This window comes from Biomphalaria glabrata, chromosome 4, assembly GCF_947242115.1.
Source record: "Biomphalaria glabrata chromosome 4, xgBioGlab47.1, whole genome shotgun sequence".
NCBI lineage: Eukaryota > Metazoa > Mollusca > Gastropoda > Planorbidae > Biomphalaria > Biomphalaria glabrata.
The window spans coordinates 6,749,407-6,771,666 of record NC_074714.1 but is presented as its reverse complement, the minus strand read 5'-3'; the positions used below and the strand labels follow the sequence as shown (position 1 = coordinate 6,771,666).

At 41.2% G+C, this 22,260-nt stretch overlaps 1 protein-coding gene across 2 annotated transcripts in view; it reads left to right on the top strand.

Annotated features, from left to right (window-relative positions):
• LOC106056602 (inositol-pentakisphosphate 2-kinase-like) overlaps positions 1-22,260 on the top strand; it is an 85,793-nt gene that overhangs the window by 49,601 nt on the left and 13,932 nt on the right. For both annotated transcript variants that reach the window (XM_013213418.2, XM_013213417.2), the window contains exons 8-9: positions 18,180-18,252; positions 20,368-20,459. In XM_013213418.2, coding sequence (XP_013068872.2) covers positions 18,180-18,252; positions 20,368-20,459 — 165 coding nt within the window. The remainder of the gene's footprint in view (positions 1-18,179; positions 18,253-20,367; positions 20,460-22,260) is intronic.

Genomic DNA, 22,260 nt, shown 5'->3' with positions numbered 1-22,260 from the left:
TAAATTATTGTGAAACTATTTTGAATAATGATTTTTTTTTTTAAATATAGGTGGGGATTTTATTAGAGAAATACCACCGACCTCTATACGAGTATAAATTGCTCCGTCTGTCTACAAAAATCAATGTCTAACAAGTACTGGTTCTTTCATCCCTTCTATATGGATCTGAGACATGATTACTATAACGAAAGCAACTAAGACTTCTTGAACGCTACACCAAAGATGTTTGCGCTCCATCATGGACAAGACCAAACTACAAACAGCGATGTTCTTGCGAATGTCCGTATGGACCGAGACCAATCGTTACAGAAGGCCTGGACACTGACCTGCAACGTCACAACCTGTGGGCTGTGTGGGCCAATCGCTCGTTATCACGTATAGTCTCGTATGGACAAAGTAGATGGATCACACTACAAACAGCGGTGTTCTAGCGAAAGCCGGCACGGACAGAGTAGATGGACTGCTTATTGTTCGACAGCTACGCTTGGCAAGTCACAGGTCACATCCCGTATGGAGGACGACCTATGCCAAAGGCAGTCGACTTGTTCTGTGAGCTGAAAGGTGGTCGGCATAACAGAGGTGCTCCCCTGAACACGCTTTAGAGACCAATGGCAGCTCGCTTTAACGGACATACAAGTGACAACCTGAAAGCAGGCGGCTGCAAAACGAGACGAAGAGTTCAAAGTTCGCGGATACACATTTGAGACTTAAACAAATCTACTGTCTGAGACAGATGTAGACGGCGAATGGAAAACCTAGACTGACCACCGGCAGACAAATGCTACGTCTGCGCTGGGTCTGGCAAAATATTAAGGTCATAGCTAGGTCTTCTCCCCCTTCCCCCTTCATCTCGAGGACAAGCCTTATTATTAAACTAGATACCTTATGTCGACATGTATATTCCAGAGTACCCGTAAGGTGTGGTTGCAGCCCTTATAATTCACAACAGATTGTAAGCTTTGTAGTAAGCTTTGACCAGCGCTATTTCATAAGTGAGTACACTTGAAGCCCAACATGTGCTGTTGATTTAGACACCAACCAGAAGATGGGCTGTTTTCAATCATTTCTTTTCATCACCATAATGTAAGGATAACATCGTTATCTGTATTATACTGAAATAACTATCAATATAAATGCATGCCTTTGATGTCATATTACTTATCTAACTCAAGATTGGAAGGTAACATCATTTGTCTTAACAATTGATCTAAGGCCAGACTCGTATAGACCCATTTTGTGAGGAGGTTTTTATGCTGAAATACATGTATGGATATATTAGAATCACGCAGAGAGTAGTCAAAAATATACATTTAGTTTATGTGGTCTTTTCGTGGTTGACATTTTTATCGATACTGTTGTTTTTTTCTGTTTATCTAAGCAGGCAGGAGGTTTGTCCTTGACCTAGGTGTAGCAGCTGGAAAAAAAAATACTGCCTTGTTTATCTAGGTCACATTACCTAGCTTACTGCACTCGACTGATATTTGCCAACGTACATAGCTATTAAGTTTGTGCTGCTTTTATCTCCCTTTCTTCTTTCTCATTTATTAATTCATTCTATTTCAATTTTTGTGTGGTCTCAATTTTAGTTTTCGTTCTTAGCGTTGGCCTCCAAATGTTCATCTCCATTTCTTCTCGCAGCCGTCTTTCTGCTCAGTAATTCTGTCTCTTAACGTCTGCATCAGTGTCGCACTGAAGTGTGTTGTTTATTTTTTTGTCCTTCTAGTTAAGCTGCAAACAACAAAACATTTAGTGGAGCTTCTTGTTGCCAGCCCCAAAATACACCTGTTGTCGGTGTCACGGCGTGCCCTGGGCTGCCACATGTCATGACATGGTGTCTAATGTTGCCTGCCTACATTAGTATCCCATGTCGTTAAGGACTAAACGAGTACACACACACACTGGCTGCACAAAGTACATTCACTCGTGACAGGGATATATTCAAGTACAATGTGACACACACACATACAAATACATTGTGACACAAGTGCATTGTCACACACACATACACACTCAGGCTACGTTGTACGACAGGAGAGGATTGACCGTTGGTATAAAAGTCAGTGCAGACCAGGTGCGGAGTAAAGGCTGTAATAATTAAACATTCATCTACTTTTGTTTACTTTTAATTCTCATTGTATTATTTGTATCCCTTCCCCCCCCCCCCCAAAAAAAAAAAAAAAACAACAACAAAACAGGTTACATCCCTTTGCGTGACTTTGGCAATGTCACTGAGCATTATAAATAAAACCTGACCTGACAGCGTGTAGGAGTGAAATTAGGGCGAAGAAACAAATGAGATGTGTTATGTGCACTGGATATGTTCCGTGTGTAGAGTGTGTATTTGGTACTTTTTTTTTTTTAAGTTCAAGTCATCGTTGTGTAGGTGTGTTTGTGTGAGGCTGTCTTTGAATGTGCTAGAATGGTTAGACTTCCGGTCATCTAGAACCGAGACATGTTCCACTTGGCTCGTGACAGGAATGGAGTGGACAGTCCATGGCGGCATCTCATTAACTCTCTTCATCATCTTCAGTTTTGGGACCATGCAGGACAAGTAGTTTGACATGCTCAGCAAACGATGGGTCAATCTTTAACTATGCTCACTCTTAAATGGAGGCGCTCACTGTGTTCTGGTCTTGATCTCCTGCCCTGTGTATGTATTGTGGGTCTGAGTCACTCCAGATGTACACCAGGCTTTACAGAACGTAACGACATGTTTTAGTGACGTTTTCATTTCGACCAGTGTAACAAAACTTCCAGCTCAACAATGATATCAAAGGTCTCCCCCCCCCCTGATTCTTCATTGAAAACAACAAAATAAACGAGTCAATGTATTTTTTCCCCTCTCTTTCTGCCAGTAGCTTAATTGAATGTTTGCTCTTGAGTGATGTGATTGTCCTTTATGATGCCAGTCTGTACTCCGAGCACTGAAACGCAATCCCAAACCTTACGTCACTGAAATCTGTCTTCACCGTACAGGAAGGAGGAACGAAACCCTGTGTCTGTATACATCAACCTTCCTGTCAGAATTTTCGGACAGCAATATTGATCTGGAAGGATTTTTTGTTTCTTCAGAAAATGTACTTTTGTTTTTGTTATTGCTTCTTTGGATAGAACATTTGAACATTTAGAAGTTCATAACTTACGTTCTGGAATTCAAATCCCTTTTAAAACGCGAGATTCTAAAAATAGAATCGATTTGTCGTTGTGCTGGTCACATGATACCATGTGAGTCTTTTTCATCATCTGCCCTCCACCTTTTTCTTGACCACTATATTTGAAAAGAAACCGTCAGTTATTAGATCTAGGCTTTTGTTAATTCTATCTAAAAAAAAAAAAAAAGGCTATCCCGAGTAATCCCGACACGATCAACGTCTAATTTTTCACCTCAGAACTGGACTTAACGGAAGTTGACTCACATATTCCGGAAACTGAAGTATCACCAGAGAATGTCCTCCAAAACTGCTGACTTTATCAAGAGGTCCGAAGACGCTGGCCCCAAACACCCCTGTAGAAGACAAACTATATTGGTTTTTTTTTAAACCACTGCGCAGTTCATATCAGATATTGCACTATTTATCTGAACCTTAAACATGACAATAAGAACGCAGAAGATAACTGTTAATGTGTGTGTGTGTGTGTGTATTTAGTATGTACGCTACTACTTGGCGTCCAGAAAACAGTTTGCTTTGGATCAGTTCGTTCAACGCTAAGAAATAGTACAGCCTAAGGGCAGCAACTGAGCAAATAGCACCCTTTCGTTTCTGGTTCTTTGCTTTTCAAAACAGCTGTATGTTGTACTTGATCTATAAAGAGAGCGGGCTCTATGGGAGAGTCGACAGGACAGCAGAGTTACGTTAGACTGACCATGTTGCTATTTTTAACTTTGACCCGACGTCACGCGTCAGCCCCCCCCCCCCCATCTCTCACTGTTTATGTGCAGTGTGTAGCTGTGTAATTATACCGTGTCCATCTTTCCGGTTTGTGTTCTATTTCAGCCATCGGATGACGAGTTACCTGCCCTTTTGTCAAGCAGTGACGTTTGTGTCATGCGTGACCGAGATCACGACCAAAAATAGAAACAGTTTCCTCACCCTCGCGCCATATTAAAAAAAAAAATTACATCCCTCCTTTTTTAAGCCTATTAAACAGCTACACGCCTGCATGCACCGCTGCACAGCCCCTTCCAGCAAAACACTGCCTCGCTTGCCTTCTTTGTGCCGAGTCCTTCTGACGTCTGATTCTAAATATAGCCACTGTCTCCTACGCAATCGTGCTACAGCGCTTACTATCATGTTTACTATTACACCAAAATAGGGAGAGTTAACCCACTTGTGACATAGATCTGTAGTAGGCTACTTAGGGCAGTTAGGGTCATAGAGGAATGGACCACTCAAAGGACGCTATTGCGTACTTGGTTTCGACTACTTTCAGTTTCACTTCAGTAACTTCACTTGTCCTCTAATTGCCGTATTAAACCTTTTTTGTTAAGGGAAGTCAAGCCATTAAATGTATGTTATAATTAACCTTCATTCTTTTAGACGCAGTATTCTTTGTTGCCCGGATGTAAAAAGATCTCTGGTAGTACATATATCTTTTACAAGAAGTTACATTTGTAACTTGCTAGTTGGATCCCGTGACCTGGCTGTGCAGAGAGGGGGGGGGGAGGGACTGGCCAGAGTTAAGTGGGAATTTTGTGGGGTTGACAAATGCCCATCCGGTTTCAGCAGCGACCTAATGTTTAGGCAACACGGAACAAAGCATGAAGGAAACTAGTTAGAATGTCTAGATATTGACAGGGAAACTAAATTAGTAAACATTTTTGTTTTGTAATACGGTACTTTTATTTTGGTTGTTGGTTGTTCCCATTCCGAACTTCTCCGGTTCAAATCCTGGAAATTAATGATTGCGAATTATGTTACAATTAAGCGATTGTTGTGATGGTCATGTGGTAACCTCAGTTGTTGTAATGGTCATGTGGTAACCTCAGTAGTTGTAGTTGTGATGGTCATGTGGTAACCTCAGTAGTTGTAGTTGTGATGGTCATGTGGTAACCTCAATAGTTGTGATGGTCATGTGGTAACCTCCATAGTTGTGATTGTCATGTGATAACGATAGTTGTGATGGTCATGTGGTAACCTCAATAGTTGTGATGGTCATGTGGTAACCTTGATTGTTGTGATGGTCATGTGGTAACCTTGATTGTTGTGATGGTCATGTGGTAACCTCGGTCATTGTGTTGGTCATGTGGTAACCTCGTAGACTAGGAAGCTGTTAATAACTGTGTAGCGCAAAGAAATGATTCATCAAATGCATGAGGGGATAGAAGGGGAAAAAAGTTTTGTTTTTAAAATGCATGACTGTAATTGTTCCCCCCGCCCCTCTAAAATACCGCTCGTCGGTCTCAAGTGTTAATTCGATAATTAGACTTCAATGCTGTTATCGAACTTGTTTTGTTACGAAACTCTTCAAGGACTGAAATAGAACAATATCAGTTTGAACACTATTTCTTAGCCCGTTGTCCGGAGAGGGGGGGGGGGGGCACCTGTCTCTTCAGAGACTTGTTTTATAGTCCTTGAGTTACGGACAAGTGTCGAATGTTGCACAGTCGTGTTCTAGTGCTCAGAACGGACGACTAAATCAATACTGCAGTTCAACTCCAATACATCGATCGTTCTATTAGGGTCCAGGCAGACCTAATCCTGTTACACTAGACGCAGATCTCTAATGCTTCTATGTCAACACAATTATTAAGAACGTCATGACTCTTCCAACACTGTGTGCTGCTCTTCTTCTGATGTTGACTCTGGCTAACGGCTAAATACACGTCAGGGCTATGACTCCTCCGACACCCTCCAGTGTAGCAGTTGACAATCGCGTGAGGTCGCCTACGTGAACAGGTATGGACAGGAGACGAAAGATGTTTGTTTGTTTGGGAAAGAGAAAAAAAAATAGTAGGGGCATCAGTGTTCCTTAAGAGATTAGAGCATCAGTTTAATGTTTATGGGTCTGTCCGTAATATGAAAGGGGGGGGGGGTCGATGTTGTAATGTCAGTATGTTCCATTTATTGACATGACATCCAGGGAGTGGATGTCAGGGATGACATATGGAGCCCGGGTGGTAGATCGTGATGTTGTTTTATTATAGCAACATTTGAGTGTCATGACATTTGCATCACCATGGAAACAAATAATTCAGAAGATTACAACCAAAAACCTTTCTCCCAGTCTTAACTGAATAATTGGCAGCGAAATGTGACCAACTGAAACTTCTTCCTGTTTCTCCTTCATATATATATATATAAGTATTATTTTTTTCAAAAAGGTGCCGATACGCTGTACCGGTGCTTACCGTCACAAAAAAGCCCTGTATATATATGTGTGTTTGTGTGTGTGTGAGTAGAGAGAGAGAAACATGTTGAGGTACTTCTACCCCATATGCCAGTTTTTATTGGGGGGTGGTTAGGGAAGTTTACCCTAACCGGTTAGATAGGCCTCTCTCAATTGAAGCCCCCACATCCTTATTAAGATGAAAGTTTGTGTGTGTGTACATAAATGTGTCTGGGTATTTATAAAAAAATCTCTCTTGTTTTGTGAAGTTTTGTAAATCGTCTTGTCCTGTTCGGCTAGTCTAACAATAGAGCTATTGTTTCATGTTATAAAAGTAGCGGGGTTATCGAGGTGTGTCAGTGTCTCTCGATTGTGTCTGCTCTTCACGGATGTACCGCATAACGAGATGTGAAAACGTTAGGCCCCAATAACATTTGCGTATGTTTGCATGTCATGCGTGTTTGCGTTATTTCGGCGCTTCGCCACTCAGAAGCTATTTGCGTCATCAAGTTATGTGTAGACATATCTACGCTAAAACTTTCTCACTCCCTCTTATTGAAATGTGTGTGTGTGTGTGTGTATGCTTCAGGGGAGGTAAGAATCCGAGTGGCATATGAATGGCGAAAGGTCGAGGTCGATGAGAAGGAAAAACTAATCCTTTCAACCCACGCGCGCTGTTCTCACACCCCCCCTTTTTTCTCTCGTGTTATCTCTTTCTCACCACGCTCCCAATCCTTGTTGGTGATTGGCCATCTTCTAGTCTGTTTATGTGTAGGATTACTGCCGAGAGCGTGTGTGTTCATGTGTGTGTTGATAATGTATTTTGATTTTGGAAGCTTTTCCTCCCCACTAGTTTGCAAGATTACTTCAGCGTCTACATTTAATGTATGATTTAAAATACATGTTCTCTTATTTACCTCATATAATCTTGGCATTCCATTCTTGTTTGTATCTGTTTCTGTATAATTATTATCTACTCTAATGTATCATTTTAAAAAGAAAAAGGGGGGGGGGGGGTAAGTTACAAGCGAATCGCAGCTCACTCTTTTAGAATACACGTGCGCCAAGTTAGAACCCCTCTTGGCAGCGCCGCCCTTGGTTGCGCGACTGCTGGAAGATAACAATGTCTGTTTTCGTTTCGTCTGGTTACCACGCGACGCTGTACGGCTGGGTGACGTGTCTCCAGACGATGTGTCACGCGGGCTTTGTGCCACTTCTTTTTTTGTCTCCTGACAGTGGTGACTGCCACCCAAAGCTATTAGCTGCAGCTGTATGGTGGGTGACACGAAGATGGAATCCCTAGAACTCGTTTGGACTGGTCATGTTATTATTGTACTTATAAATGTGTCCTAGGCGGATTAGACTTGTCCCAATGGAAGGATTGCTCGTGCTAGCAGACGACCAATAGTACAGGGCTTTTTGTTACTATTCATGTCGAACATTTACAATTATATTTTGATTTAATGCCTGGCATGGCGTGTATAAAAGGTATAGGTGGATTTTAAAAATAATAATTCAGATATCACATCACGACCAAACCCCGATATTAACAGTGCTGGTTTTGACAATAACGTTGTTGAAATGGGTGGAGGGGATTCCCGATCTGCTGCCAGACAAGATTCGAACCCTCCCCTTTTGTAGGACAGCCCATATTTATATACTTTCAGCTTGTCTTGTGGCTTGAAACGAGTGATAAATGCATGTATGAATATCGCTTTGTTGTTGAGCAGATTTTGAAGTACTCAGTACATTCATCAGGCTCAGTGCAAGCCCGTGCCTAATCTTCATTAGATCAAACAACGAAGAGGCGGGGCAGATGAGGGCAGCCTAATTCACCCTGGCAGGGATTGTGGATTTCCAATAGGCTGTCATTTAAGAATGGTTGTCAGCCATCTTGACCTAGAAGACATTTCAAAAGCCCTGAGTAAAGGAGAGGGTGGGGCTGGGGGAGGAGTGAAGGAGCATAACGGGACTAAACCAGGCGGCAGGTGTTCAAAGCTTCGACCAGGTCAGGTGTCTGGGCGAGAGAAACAAAGACTGCCGAGTTCAGCTCATAACACACAAAGGCGTTTCACTAGGCAGGGGCAGGGAATGGAGCGAGATACGTCAATACACTTGAAGTTGGTATATGGTTACGGTTACAATAAAGTGCGTGATCGAGGCATTCTATGTAACATACTGATTATTACTTTACGAGAGAGGGGAGATAAGTTTGTATTTTATTTTTAATGGTTGCGTCCCCTATCTTTTAAGAAGGCCCCCCCCCCCCCCAATTAAAACAACTGTTATTTGTGACAGAACTGTAACAGCGCCACCTCTCGGGCAAGTCTCGTTTCTTACAGTCTTTGACTCGGTTACTTTGCGGCTGGTGCCTAATGTAGGTTGATTTACCGTCGGTAATGATGCCACCATATTTGGTGGGAGATGGGTGGGTGTGTGTGGGAGAGCGCGGTATGAAAAAAAAAGGTGGGGGGGAAGAAGCGGGAGCAGACGTAGAGAGACAAAAACACGTCTGTACTTGGAATCATGCGTCGTAGTGAACCAGAGCTAGAATCTATTCCATCTGATGCCATCAAGTGTAGCAGTACAAGACTGAAATACACATGTCGCTTCACACTTTGTCTCACAGATCCGGACCATTAGTGCGTCGACAACGATATATCGTTCCAAATCCCATGTGTGCCAAGTTTGTACATCTAGCTAATTGTCACTAATGGTGGCGGTGTCGTGATAGGAGAACGAGGTGATAAAGGAAGCTATCTGATGACCGAATGACAAGTGATAATGGAAGGTCTAACTCTAGCACTCTTTGTGACCATTGTTCCCGGTCCACTAGTGTTAGTTCGAATGGAGTGTGTTGATTGACCGGTTTCACTTAGCCATTTAGTTCGATATACTGTATATATTGCCCAGTTTGATACAACGAACGTATGATATAAAATATGTGTTCACTTATTTACCTCATATAATCGTTGAATTCTTTTGTTATTGGGATTGCTTCTGTCGGTGTAGATCAGGGGTTACCTGTGGGTCGCGACCCCCTTGGGGGTCAATTGACGATTTGCAAGGGGTCGCCTAAAACCATCGAAAATATGGATTGTTATTGTCTATTCTTCTATTGCTGTGTGGGTGGGGGTCGCGGCAGAGTGGGGGATTGTAACAAGGGGTCGCTTAGCATAAAAGGTTGAGCATCGCTGGTGTAGATGCTACGGATAATGGTAGTGCTTTAACGCTGAAATATGGCATGTTTGAATTTCTTCTCCAAGAAGTAACACTGCGAAAGTATTGTCTCAATCTCTGTAATGAATAGTTCATCACAAGACACCTACACCTTTGCAGGACTCCCTCCCCTTCTACACAACAGGGACGTAGCTAAGAATTTTCCATCGTTAGTGGGCCCGAGAGGCTTGACCTCTTAGGGGGCCCCTGCATTTTACGTAATATTTAATTTTTGATGTAAAAAAAAAACACTCATTTTGGGGATTTTCAAATTCTCCCATCCCCCCACAACCTAGATACGCCACTACTGACCTCACATCAGTTAAGATAGTAGATCTATGTATGTATCTCAAATCTTCGTGACACTTCCTCTCCTCTGACATATATTGACCCCGTAACCTTTTCGTTTAAACAAAAAAAAATGTCGATTCAGGTCCTGATCAGAATCTAGCGGCCATCAAATAAAGCCTGCAGGGACATGTTGCTATATTGGTAGCCTAGCCTTGTTCCTGCAGTACACATCAAGTCTCTATCCCCCAAGGGATGCACACTGTAAATGTGGGATCAACTTACTGACTAGGTAGTATATAGATCGAGTTCACGCCATCTGGCAAGCGTTTGCTCAACAGCTTCCCTTCTATAATTATCAACACATTTGGAACAAAAGATACAAAGTGTGTCCATATCTCAATGTGTTGTGATGAAGTTGAACTGACTTAGTTGAGATGCATATTTCTTCAGCGCACAAGTTCTCTGTGTTGCAACACATCCCATTTCGTCGGTTCAATCTGTACGACGGCAATAATTTGTTTACTTCGCTAGTTTTGACTTATTTTTTTTTCCCTTTTTAGCATTCTTCTACGTTGCTCCCTGACAGAGCCTCACCCTGATGGGCGATGACCCGATTTTTTGTTTCTATTTTTAGCACAGGATATTCAGCACAAATGCTAAGCACTAGTCTAAATTTCCTCCTCCGGCCCAGCCAATCACTGACGACGTTACATTTTTCCTTGCGCGAGGATTCTCACCATTGACTCACTGTGATTGTGTTATTAATAACTTCTTTGTCAAGTTCAGAAAACCCGTTGGACTGGAAGGGGAGCGTAGTAAAGTTGTAAAAAAAAAAAAAAATTCCCATTCTCAATAACCACGTCAGTGAATAGAACACTTGCGAACTTCCTTAATATGTCACTAATATCAGGTGACATGTGCAAGGTAACATATCGGAAATACAAGCTCTTTTACACGAAGCGAATGGGATATGGTAGCAAAGTAAAATAAAGTTCCCCTTTGTATAGACCACAAGGGATATGTTAGTAATGAGATCTCATTCTCTCTGTAAAAAAACAAATCACTAATTCGTTTTCTCACATCTTTATAATTGTCTTAAGAGTGAAGTCCAGGACTCTTGCAAGTCTAGATCTACATGGTCAGCTCTCGCCCCCCCCCCCCCGTTCTATTTTTTTGTTCAATAAATTTTAGGTTTACAATATGTTTTGGGTACTACAATGGCATGATTTATTTGTATATTTTGGTCGAGTAATTTATTTATTGTGGGTCATCCATGATGGTTTATGTAAAAATAGGGCTCTGAGTGTGCTTCTGAGATGAACCATAGTCGTTCGACGACTGAAGGAGGCCATTGTATATATAAGGCTACATAAAATATTGGAATGACTCATTTCTCAGGTCGTCTGCAAATATTATATCTACTGTCAGTTCAAATGCTCGGACGGCGTGTTTGATATGTTCTTGTTTCTGTGTCTAGAAATAGAAGAGTGATAGGACAAGAGTTGTTTTTCCTTCTGTAGTCTTTCTCCTTCGTTTCACGTTACACCTGCGTGTGTCCATGGCATTTCCATGAGGCTAAATTAGTGACAAAAAGCAAATGGAATTAATTATTGACATTACGTCCAGTATAGATGTGTGTGTAATCGATTACTTTAACAATGGCTCGAGCAGCCATTTTAGATTACTTTAATATGTGTTGCAATGGCTCGAGCAGCCATTTTAGATGTGTGTAATCGATTACTTTAGTATGTGTTGCGATGGCTCGAACCATTGAACAATGAACTCGACGTTATGTGTGTGTGTGTTTGTTTATTTACTGGACGCATTCAAATATGTGTGTGTGTGTGTGTGTGTGTTTATTTACTGAACTCATTCAAATGTGTGTGTGTGTTAGTTAGACTTGGGCCACGGGGAATGACGCAGTGTTGGGCATAGACAGCTGTAGAGATTCGCGTGAGCACTGGTGGACTACAGACATTGGTGGATTTGAACAGCCCGGGTACGCTATTTTGCCTCAACACTCGGGTGGAAACTAGAGGAAGTGATTAGGCTAAATGAATAGCAAAACAAAACTCCTGTGGAAGTGAGAGCTTTCTCATTGCACGGTGCGGAGTTGAAAGAGAGCTTCCACGTCCCTGTCGATAATCCATGCGCTGTTCCTTAAGGGACCGTTACACTAATGGCGAGTCCTGCACCGTTAGCTTGGTACAACGTGGGAAAATAGCAGAGGTTCCCAGTGTACTCGGCCTTCGGCCATGCATTCTAGTCCATGCACCCGGAGTGCCAGATATATCGGAAATAGTAATGCTTTACATAGGCATTGACTTGGATCTCTTCCAGACAGAACGGTTGTTCAAGCAGGCTTACACGCCTAGAGCTTGAAGAGCCTTCGGCTCAGCTCTTTAACAATCAAACGGATTTGAACAGAGAGGATAAGAAATGGGTTGAGAGAACTACTGCACTCCTCCAGACTTTTAGAACTCGGAGACAAGCTTATACATAAATAAAATAAAATGTCTGGGATATATCATTATGCTTGCCATGACCTAAATCGTCAGCCTTTGTTGAATGTTCGGCCACAGAGAATGTTCCTGAAACACTTGTCCACTAACCAGGCCATAAAGGATATAACTTTCATTCTTGTGATAGCCATTCGCAAAGTTTATCTTCACAGCCTGACCTTTGACCACCACCACACACACACCCTGCCTACAAACTCAAGCAAACTTTGGCCAGCAGCGTGTACACAAGCCCTGCCCCCCCCCCACGACCTTGCTTGATGATGACATTGGCATGTTTCGCTTGTCAGCTACAAGTCGGTGTGACATTTCACAGCTTCCTGGCAATAGGCGATATTAGCGACAGACAGAACAGAACACAACCCAGCACACTTTCTCTTTCCTTTCCCTCTTTTCAAAACATTTCAATATTGTTTTCAAGTTGTTGTTTTTTTAATTAAATTCTCTTTCCTTCTCGAAGAAAACAAGTGTTTTCTAGTTTCTCCACTTATGCTTGATTTAAAAACCTAACGCTACGAAGTCTCGTTGTTACATTTCAATTTGTGTTCTTGATCTTAGAATCTCCGATTTGCTTGTCGTTTTTTTTTTTTTTTTCCATAGGCTTTCGGAAGTCAGATTTATCCCCCCCCCCCCCGAAAAAAAAACACTGTTAGATCAAAACTGTTCAGTTCATCATGTGAACACCATTGGATTAATGAAACTATACCAAAAATGAGACTTAACCGACAGCACATGTATGTAGAAAACTACCATAGGAAGTACTGATGTCTACCGTCCTTCTTCCCCCCCCCCCACCTTTCTTTTTTTCGTTCCCCGGCCATCGGCATGAGTATTCTCTTTTTTGGTTTTGTTTTCCATGTTAGTGTCTGGACACGATTTCCCCCCCCCCCCCCCCCGACATCTAGATATCCTTGGTTTAGAGTTCAGTTCGTCCCTGTCAGTGTGCAGCTGTCTTGTTAAGCGACGTGACCCATGAATTTGGTTTTCTTTGCCGCATGCTCTTTAAGATGTTTGCAACATGCCAAAAATTGATCTAGCCTCCCCCCCCCCCCCAACACACAAAAAGAATTAAACTACGCTGCAATAGAGAACCAAGTACTGACGCCAGTAACTTAAGAGACAACGTCTGGTGGGAGGGGGGGGGGTTAGGACGTCACCACTGTCCTTGGATGTTAAGATGCTACGCCTTCATCGGCCCCAAGGGGAGCCCCAAAAGGCGTGCGAGTTTTTCTTGTTCGCTCAACGGAAGACAATAATCCCAGACACGTCTTTCCAGAATGTTGCCTGACCTTGGGCTGTAGACGTTGGACAGGTTTAGTTTTAGGGACAGTCTCGTCACTTCAAGCCTAGTTGTTTGGTTTTTGTTGTTTGTTTTTTTTTTTGTATGGCTATTTATGTGCGAAATGATTTATCCGGCTATTTAAAAACCTGGCTCTATTGGTGTTCAGGTTCCTAGAACCACGCCCCTGGCGTGACATAAACATTGACAAAGACACATTTCAAGCTTAACACAGGTTGATAGAAATAGTTCAGGATGTGAACACCTGGCCAAATCTGAAAGCCGTGGAACGAGAAGTAAACTTTGAAAGTCCACACCCATAGCCCCACCCCACCCCCACCCCTTGTATTAAAACCAGGCCTCCACAGTTTACAAATATAAGTAATAAGTAACTGTTAGAAAATAAGGGATATGAGATTACATTTAAAAGTAGTCTCTTTATTTCCGTACTAATTGTATTTGATGCATTACCATTACCATTATTTAACGCATGTCTATTGAAGAAGGTTGGCGTCATAGCAAAGAATCTCTCCAGGGCCTCCACTTCCTAAAATCTGGCCTGGATTTGACCTCAAGTCAATCAGGGAGTATGTTCTGTGTACAGGCCGAAGGGCTTACGAAAGGGTCATTCCTAGGTCTCTATGATCTCAGTCAATACAGTGGTGGTCTACGGACTGTTAAAGTTTGACTCCAGATGCATGTTCTAACATTGAATGCTCCGACTAATCATCTTCTTTTTTGAAGTAACGTCTGTATTATATAAGATAAGACTATGGACCTAGATGTAAACACTAACATTTTTTTTCACATGGAGTGATTCATCAATAATGTATGCTCCGTTATAGTTTAATATCGCAATTGAGGATGTGAGAGCTGTGTTATGTCAATATTTGATGCATTTTTGCTTGCGGTGAATTCCTTAGAATGAACAGCTGTTTCTCTGCGTGTTCACTGTGCGAGGTCGTAGCTCTGTTTATGCCACTTCAATTTTGTGTTGTCTTGTTGCTGTGTAGGGGCACTCAGGTAATGACCTCAGTTTTGAATGCCCTCTGTATCGACCCGCAGAGCCAATCTATAACATTCGAAGATCAACTCAAGATAACACATTTCATTGCCATGTGTTGTAGATATGTGGGTTAAAATGGCAACACGCGTGCGTGTTTATGTGTCGCCCTGTTTGATCATGTGCTCTGTCTTATGACACACACACTTCAGGTGTGCTGCTCTGTATTATGACACACTTTAGGTGTGCTGCTCTATCTTATGACACACACTTCAGGTGTGCTGCTCTATCTTATGACACACACTTCAGGTGTGCTGCTCTGTCTTATGACACACACTTCAGGTGTGCTGCTCTATCTTATGACACACACTTCAGGTGTGCTGCTCTATCTTATGACACACACTTAAGGTGTGCTGCTCTATCTTATGACACACACACACACTTCAGGTGTGCTGCTCTGTATTATGACACACTTTAGGTGTGCTGCTCTATCTTATGACACACACTTCAGGTGTGCTGCTCTATCTTATGACACACACTTCAGGTGTGTTGCACTATCGTACGGCTGGTTGCCTCGTCCCTACATTTTGAAGTCACTAGATCAGTAGTGACGGGTTTGTTATCACCAGTGTGACACTGACACCCTGCCTAACACCTGGATTTGTCCTATATACACGAAGATCTATCAGGTTCAAACAAAACCTTCTTTTCGTCCTTCACCTTGCCGGTAAATGTCTCTTTGATTCTTTCGCCTTTGAACTCCCCCCTCCTCTGGCTGTAGTAGTAAACTTTAGTTTGTGTCTAGCGTCTAGTCTGTAACAGCGACCTATCTCTTAGTTACTAACACTTGGTATTGAACGGTGTATTCTTCATGGCCCTAGGACTCCATTCGTGTTTCGACCTGAGAACAATGACAGGTTGTCTTCTGCTCTGGTCTAAACAGGGGCTTGGTTCAGGGCGAGCTATGTGATAGCAAGATAGTGGATAAGGCGTTATCTTCGAGTCCCAAAATAATACAAGATTCTGCTTACTATCTTTACCATCACGCCTGTGTGTGTCACTTTCTTTTTTTTTAACTCACATTTATATAAACACACACACACACTCCCCATTTTTTTCTTTTCGTTTCATATTGTTTTCATTTGATTTGGTCACTAGGCGACGCCAGCCAAGTGACAAAACTGCTGGTGTAACAACAGGAATCCAGTATCTATAAATAGCGATGATGACTTTCCGAGCTGTTGTTACATATCAGTGTTGCAATGAAATATCAAAGCGTAGTTCTCCAAAATGATCTCTTCTGTATTTCACATACATGGACATGTTAAAGTTTGTTTTTTCTTCTCCTAGTTATTTTCAAAACGTCTGTGACAAAACAAAAACATTGCTGCATTAGTTGAAGGTTTCATTGCATGAGGGCTACGATGAATGAAGATAATGGTTGAAAATCTTTATTTATATTTATTACCTACTGCAACTGTGAATGGAAACTTAAACCATCTTGTTAAAAAATCTCAAACCTGGGACTTGCAGTTCAGCAGCTAACGCTGAAAACCATAAACCTAACATATATTGTACTCGTCTGCTGGACCTCCCTGCACATGACGGCTTAGCGCGTGACATTCCACGTGACCATTTCATATCCGCTTCCCAAAGGACAGGAACTTTACAACGTAGTCGACTGTGTGACAAGTTCTTTGTAGTATCGACCTGTTGCCAGACTGAGTCAGGCTCAGACTGTTGACACTAGCGGGGTGCAATATAGAGTCTTAAACTTATATTTAGCGCGAGGTGGAACTACTCACCATGGCTGCTGGTGCTGCTTACGACAGAAGTGATGACAATCGACGCTGCAGTTCGAATCTAGATCTAGAATAAATTATGGCTTATGAAGCCATTGTCCGTTTATTACTAAATAAATAAAAACTCTTGACTATAAGTGCTATCAAATAAAATCAGTTTACGAACAAATTGTGCCTCAGAGTCAGAACGTCATGCTTGGGAACAAAATAATGAACAGATCAGAAACTGTAATTCTATTTGTTTTCCCAAGTTGACTTCAAGCTATTTTTTTTTTGTTTTTGTTCATTGTTTTCTTTACACTATTTTGTGAAAGTCTTTATTTATCATTAGCTGCTCGTTGAGTTCCAAGTGGACAAGGCTACCAATGTATGTCGTCCTGAAATGTACTCTGGATCTTGCAGTGGGGATTAATGTCTGCTTCTCATTATAGCAATATATCACAATATAGCGTCCAGTGATAATTTGGATCATTAGACCGAAATTCGATCATTAAACATTTAATGGTGTAAATGTTATATCTTCAACCTCTCCCCTCGCCTTGCTGATACCAACCTAGAACACACACCCCCCACTACACAACCAGAGGTATGTACTTGTGTGACATGCACATATGCGCTAGTGTGTAATCGCCTGGTAATCTGGGCCACGGTGTAATTGCCTGTGTGCTGAGCCAGGCCTGCGTGACTCTTGTCATGGTGGCGTTAGTGCGTGTTTTCGAAACGCCCTTGACTCCCTGTCACCGACAATCCTTTGATCGAAGCGTCTCCCAGTGTGTCGCCGCTGTGCAAATGTCTCACTGCTATATTTAGACCTACCATAATTAATGAGCTTCGGTTGCTGTGAATGTCAGCGGTCTCCTACGTCAGAGATGACCTACAAGGTGGAAAACAAGGTTCTTCTATGTGCTCTGTACCCAGTGGTTCTATCATTGTGTGCCTGCAAATCTACCCCCCTTCCCGCTACATTAAACAACTAATGAAAAGCTTGGCTAAGTGAAAATACTCCGATGAAGAGATAGCTAAGAATAAAGGTTATATATTGAATAGAAAAGTTAATATGTACACCCCCCTCCCTCATTTTCGTTTTTTTTTTAATCTGCAGAGAGCATAGTTAATTATTAATAGCAATACTAAAGATGTGCGCGTGTTTGGGATGTATTGGTATCAATCAAATTCCTATTTCGATGACGCCGAGTTAAAATCTCCGACTGAGTGCTTGTTCGGCTGTTAGCATATGTTCATTGTCGCGCTGATGGTTGTATTCAGTTTATTAAGACTACACAACAGTCGAGTGTGTTGAATAGTATAGTATATGCATGCTTACCTCTCTCCTAGCTACTGGTATATACTGGTTGAAAGAACAACCTTGAGAGACATATCCATTGAATGTAGGCCTAACTGACTTTAGGGATCAAATCAGTCACATCATACCTTTAACATCTCGTATCACCAGTTTTAATCAATAAACAAACATTTTCAAAGTTAATTGTGTGTAGTACTGGTTATAACACAACTTCAGTTTGTGTGTGAAGTTTAAAAAAAAAAAAAAAGAGTTTTGATTGGAACTGTTACTGAATAGTTAATACTCTCGATTCCCATATTTGGTCTGTAGTTTATGTAAAAAGTGTGGTGATGAGGCTCTGTAAAGGTTGTTATATTTATTTAGAATGTTATGACCTCTGTGGATACAGACTGTATTTTTTGTTTTGTTTTCATCGATTGTACGTTGTTACTTTCAGAAACAAGCACAGAATGAAACACGCCCTCTGGTCCCTCATCAAGACTCCGCAGAACAATTTGAAAATATGCAAAGTAAGTCACGTGACTCGTGTCAGCTGAGTTGAAACATAGTGTTCTGTGTGTGTTTGACTGAAATACATTAGGAGACGTGACGTATCCTCCAAGTGCTATACACCTGCGTAGTTGGCTTACACGAGGATTGTGGGGTCTGTACGGTGACTTGTCTTCCTTCTTTTATATCTAGTCAACTTGGGAAACATAGAATATGTTGACCAACTAAATGTTAATAGGAGCCATCTAGTACACAATTGTAGACAAAACCAAAGACCCGCTATCTTCACTTCAGTACATGGCCCAAGGAAGCAGACATTTGGTATTGTGTAATCGACTACTTTAATAGCGTGCTGACTTGTTTGTTGACTTAAAAGTTTCCTTATCTACACAGGGCACGGTCATGCGTATGTTGTTTGTTACGAAAGGAATTTCTGATACGGCTATTCTGCCTCAACGTGGCACTCGGGTGGAAACGATCACTAGAGGAAGTGGTTAGACTAAATGAATAGCAAAACAAAACTCCTGTGGGAGTGTCCAAGGGAATGCGAGAGCTTTCTCATTGCACAGTGCTGAGTTGAAAGAGAGCTTCCACGTCCCTGTCGATAATCCGTGCGCCGTTCCTCAAGGGAACACTAATGGCATGCCCTGCACGGTTAGCTTGGTAAAACATATGAAAATGGCGGGGGTTCCCGGTGTGCTCGGCCTTCGGCCATCATGCGCCCGATGTGCGAGATACATCGGAAATAGCAATCTTTTTCATAGACATTGACTTGGACCTCTTCCAGATATAGCGCTTTGTTCAAGCAGGCTTACACGCCTAGAGTTCGAAGAGCCTTTTGCTCAACTCTTTTGACAATCACACGATACGGTACGATAAGTCCAGCTCCCCCTCGACCTCAAAGTGGCACCTTGGTTGGAAAAGTCTCTTAATGGAACGCTTGTACCAAGCGGCAGACTCTGGAAGACTGCGTTATCCGTACATTATGCGTTATTCGTACATTACTTAAAAAAATATATATATACACGGAAAATACAGCAAACAAACTTATAGGATATATGTTGTTTTGTCTATTCCAGTGATGCCCAAAATACGGTCCGTGGGCCAGATCCTGCTCTTGACGTGGTTTTATCCGGCTCGCCGAAACGTCGGTACAAAGTGTAGAAAATGCCCCCTGCCTTTTTTTTTTAAAGTTTGAAAAATGTTTCTTTAGCAACTTTAGGGCTACGACTTTTTCTCTGATGGATTTGGTACCTTGACAATTAAAATGTGTAGGTTATGCCATCGGGGAGCCGAAGAAACTAAAAATAGACTCTGAATTTAGAATCTACCAGGAAAAGTGAATGGATGATTACTTTTTGTTTGTGGAACATGATAATAAACCAACATATTTGTTGTTGTAAAGTGTGGCTGTTTTAAAGCACAACAACATAGAAACGGATTATAAAACATTCTTAGTTTGAGCCGCGAATGAAAGATTATTAAACTAACCCTGAAGGATCGATAGGCATATTTACCAACAAAAGAAGAGAATTTGAGTCGTTGGTAAAGCTATTTACAATGTTGCTCACATTTTAAGTAGAGAAATGAAGCCAGTTTGCGACGCTTAAAGAATGATAAACTTCAAATTTCCCATTAATTACTTTAAATACTAGCAGCAGAAGTTTCTAATAAACTAGTTTTAGGTCCATTTCATTTCGTTTTGTACATTTTCGGTCATATGGCCCGCAGATCGAATTAGGTTGGACATTCACTGGTCTATACACCCGTCCTCCCCTGCAAGTCATCTTTTTTTTTTTTTTTTGTGGTTAAAGGGACATAACTCACAAAATCATTTTAGCTTTTGTCTAGCCTTGAGGTAACTCCATCTGAGCATTCACAAAAGGTTATTTATAAAAATTTAAAAAGAAAATTAATCCATGAGATCTCTCTTAACCAACCAACAAACAAAAAAATACACATTTTAACCAAATCTGTCAAAAATTGTTATAACAAATGAACCTAAAAATAAGTTTTTTTAAAATTATCATTTTAATAAAATAATACCTTGTTATCATTAATGACATTATCTTCCGTATTCAGGTGTAATATCTTGAACTAACAGCCATGTTTTTCTCATTTCTCTAACATTTCAGAATGGTAAAGAAGTCTATGGTTCAGAAATCCGTCAAAATCTGAGTGCAATACTGTCTACCTGGTTCCCCAGCAACCCCAACCGAACAAAGAAGTAAAGAAACAATTCCGTTTGTTTTTCTTATAGTTACATTTTTTAAAAAATTTAATTGTGATGATAAGGGCATTTTGTCTACATGGTTGATTAATGGTCTGCTAACTGGAAGGTCTAAATCTGGGTGTATATCAGGTCAGGCATTATACTTAAGGGAAGAAAAAAAAAGCCAACTTGGTGCCTTAGTTTGGAAGCATTTAGGAAGATAGATAGGTACAATGATCTACTGTTCTGTATTGCAATATTTGAAATAGGTTCTCATCAGTAAACACACTATTACAACAGGCAGATTAAGTAGCTGAAGCATATAGATGACATATACAAAGGTGGCACTAGAGACCAAATCTTTGGTGAGATAAAATGGTGAATTAATTGTAACAAAATAAGAGACTGCACTGACCAGGAAACCAGTCACCCCCCAGTATGACCTAGTGGCAACTCTGCTAAGCAAACTAGCCATTACACCATCCAGAGGTCAACTGCTACATGGCCTGCCCAGCCCCACCTCCATCTTGCACACCTATGTCTTCACCAACAATCATAACAGAGCTGACACAGACAGCCATTAGGCCTATATTAGACAAACAATGGCTCTATCTTAATTGTAACTATTATAACTCAAGTATTGACAATAGAACAATATGACACTTTAAATACAGTGTCACAGTACTCTCGTTGTTGGAAGTGCTAGAATATGTTACAGGTGCTCTTGTTCTCTTGTTGAAGATTGTTGATATGTCAGATGTTACAAGAAGTCACTTTGACGTGTCATGGATTCAGTAGATGTATATCCCTAGATCTAAATGCTATCTTAGAGATTCAATAAACGAAGATCCTTTTAATTCAAATACAGAACTTTAATTCAACTAAGAATCACTGTATGTACAGAATATACAAAATAGACTGTATCAAATAAATATCTTCTTTCAAAGCTCAATAATGAAATATATTCAGATTAATACTAGATCTAATAAAATACAAGACTTGTCACTGCAAGTTACAACTCAAAACTAAAATACGTCTTAACTCTATGAAAATTTCTCTACGACTCAAAATTCTAGGTCGCACGTTTTCCTTAGCCTCTTCTTAGACGCTTGCCTTTAACCTATCAAATTATTTCCTGTAAGATGTCATGCTATTGATGGATGCATGTCAGATTACGCCATGGGGAGTTTTGACACTTGACACGTGCGGTACAGGCATAAATATGTTAAGTTTTCAAAACTAGACTTTGGTTTATTTAAATTGATAGGTGACATACAGTACATATAGAAACCCAGTGAGTTGGTAGCTGTTTAAGCTGTAAACGTGAATACAATTGTGAAGCTAAGGGCTGAAACAATGAAAGATGCTTACATCTTACATCTATAAAGGCAGCACTAGGGACCAAGTTTTTCATGTGAGCAAATGGTGAATGAAATGTAACAAAATAATGGACTGCACTGATGACGCACCAAAAGTCATTAGATGATTGTACTTCTCTGCCACGAACATTTCTTAAGTCTGTTCTTTTGGTGGTGATGTCTGTTCAGGCTGGGAAATAACTTCTACTCCTTATGAAAGCATAAATATCTGTAGCCATGAGAAGCCAAGCTGTACCCAGAACATAATGCCAAATGTTCAATCAGAAGTTGTAGAAGCAGTTGTGACCAGGGCAAATGAGCCAATGGGCGGTAGGCCTTCTACAAGTAACCCTGACCAACCAACTGGTTCAACCCATGGGTTGTCACTTGTTGCTTTGGCTTGCACCAGACAGAAGAAATTACTCTTAGATAGCAGCCAACTATCTGAAGTTGCAGGT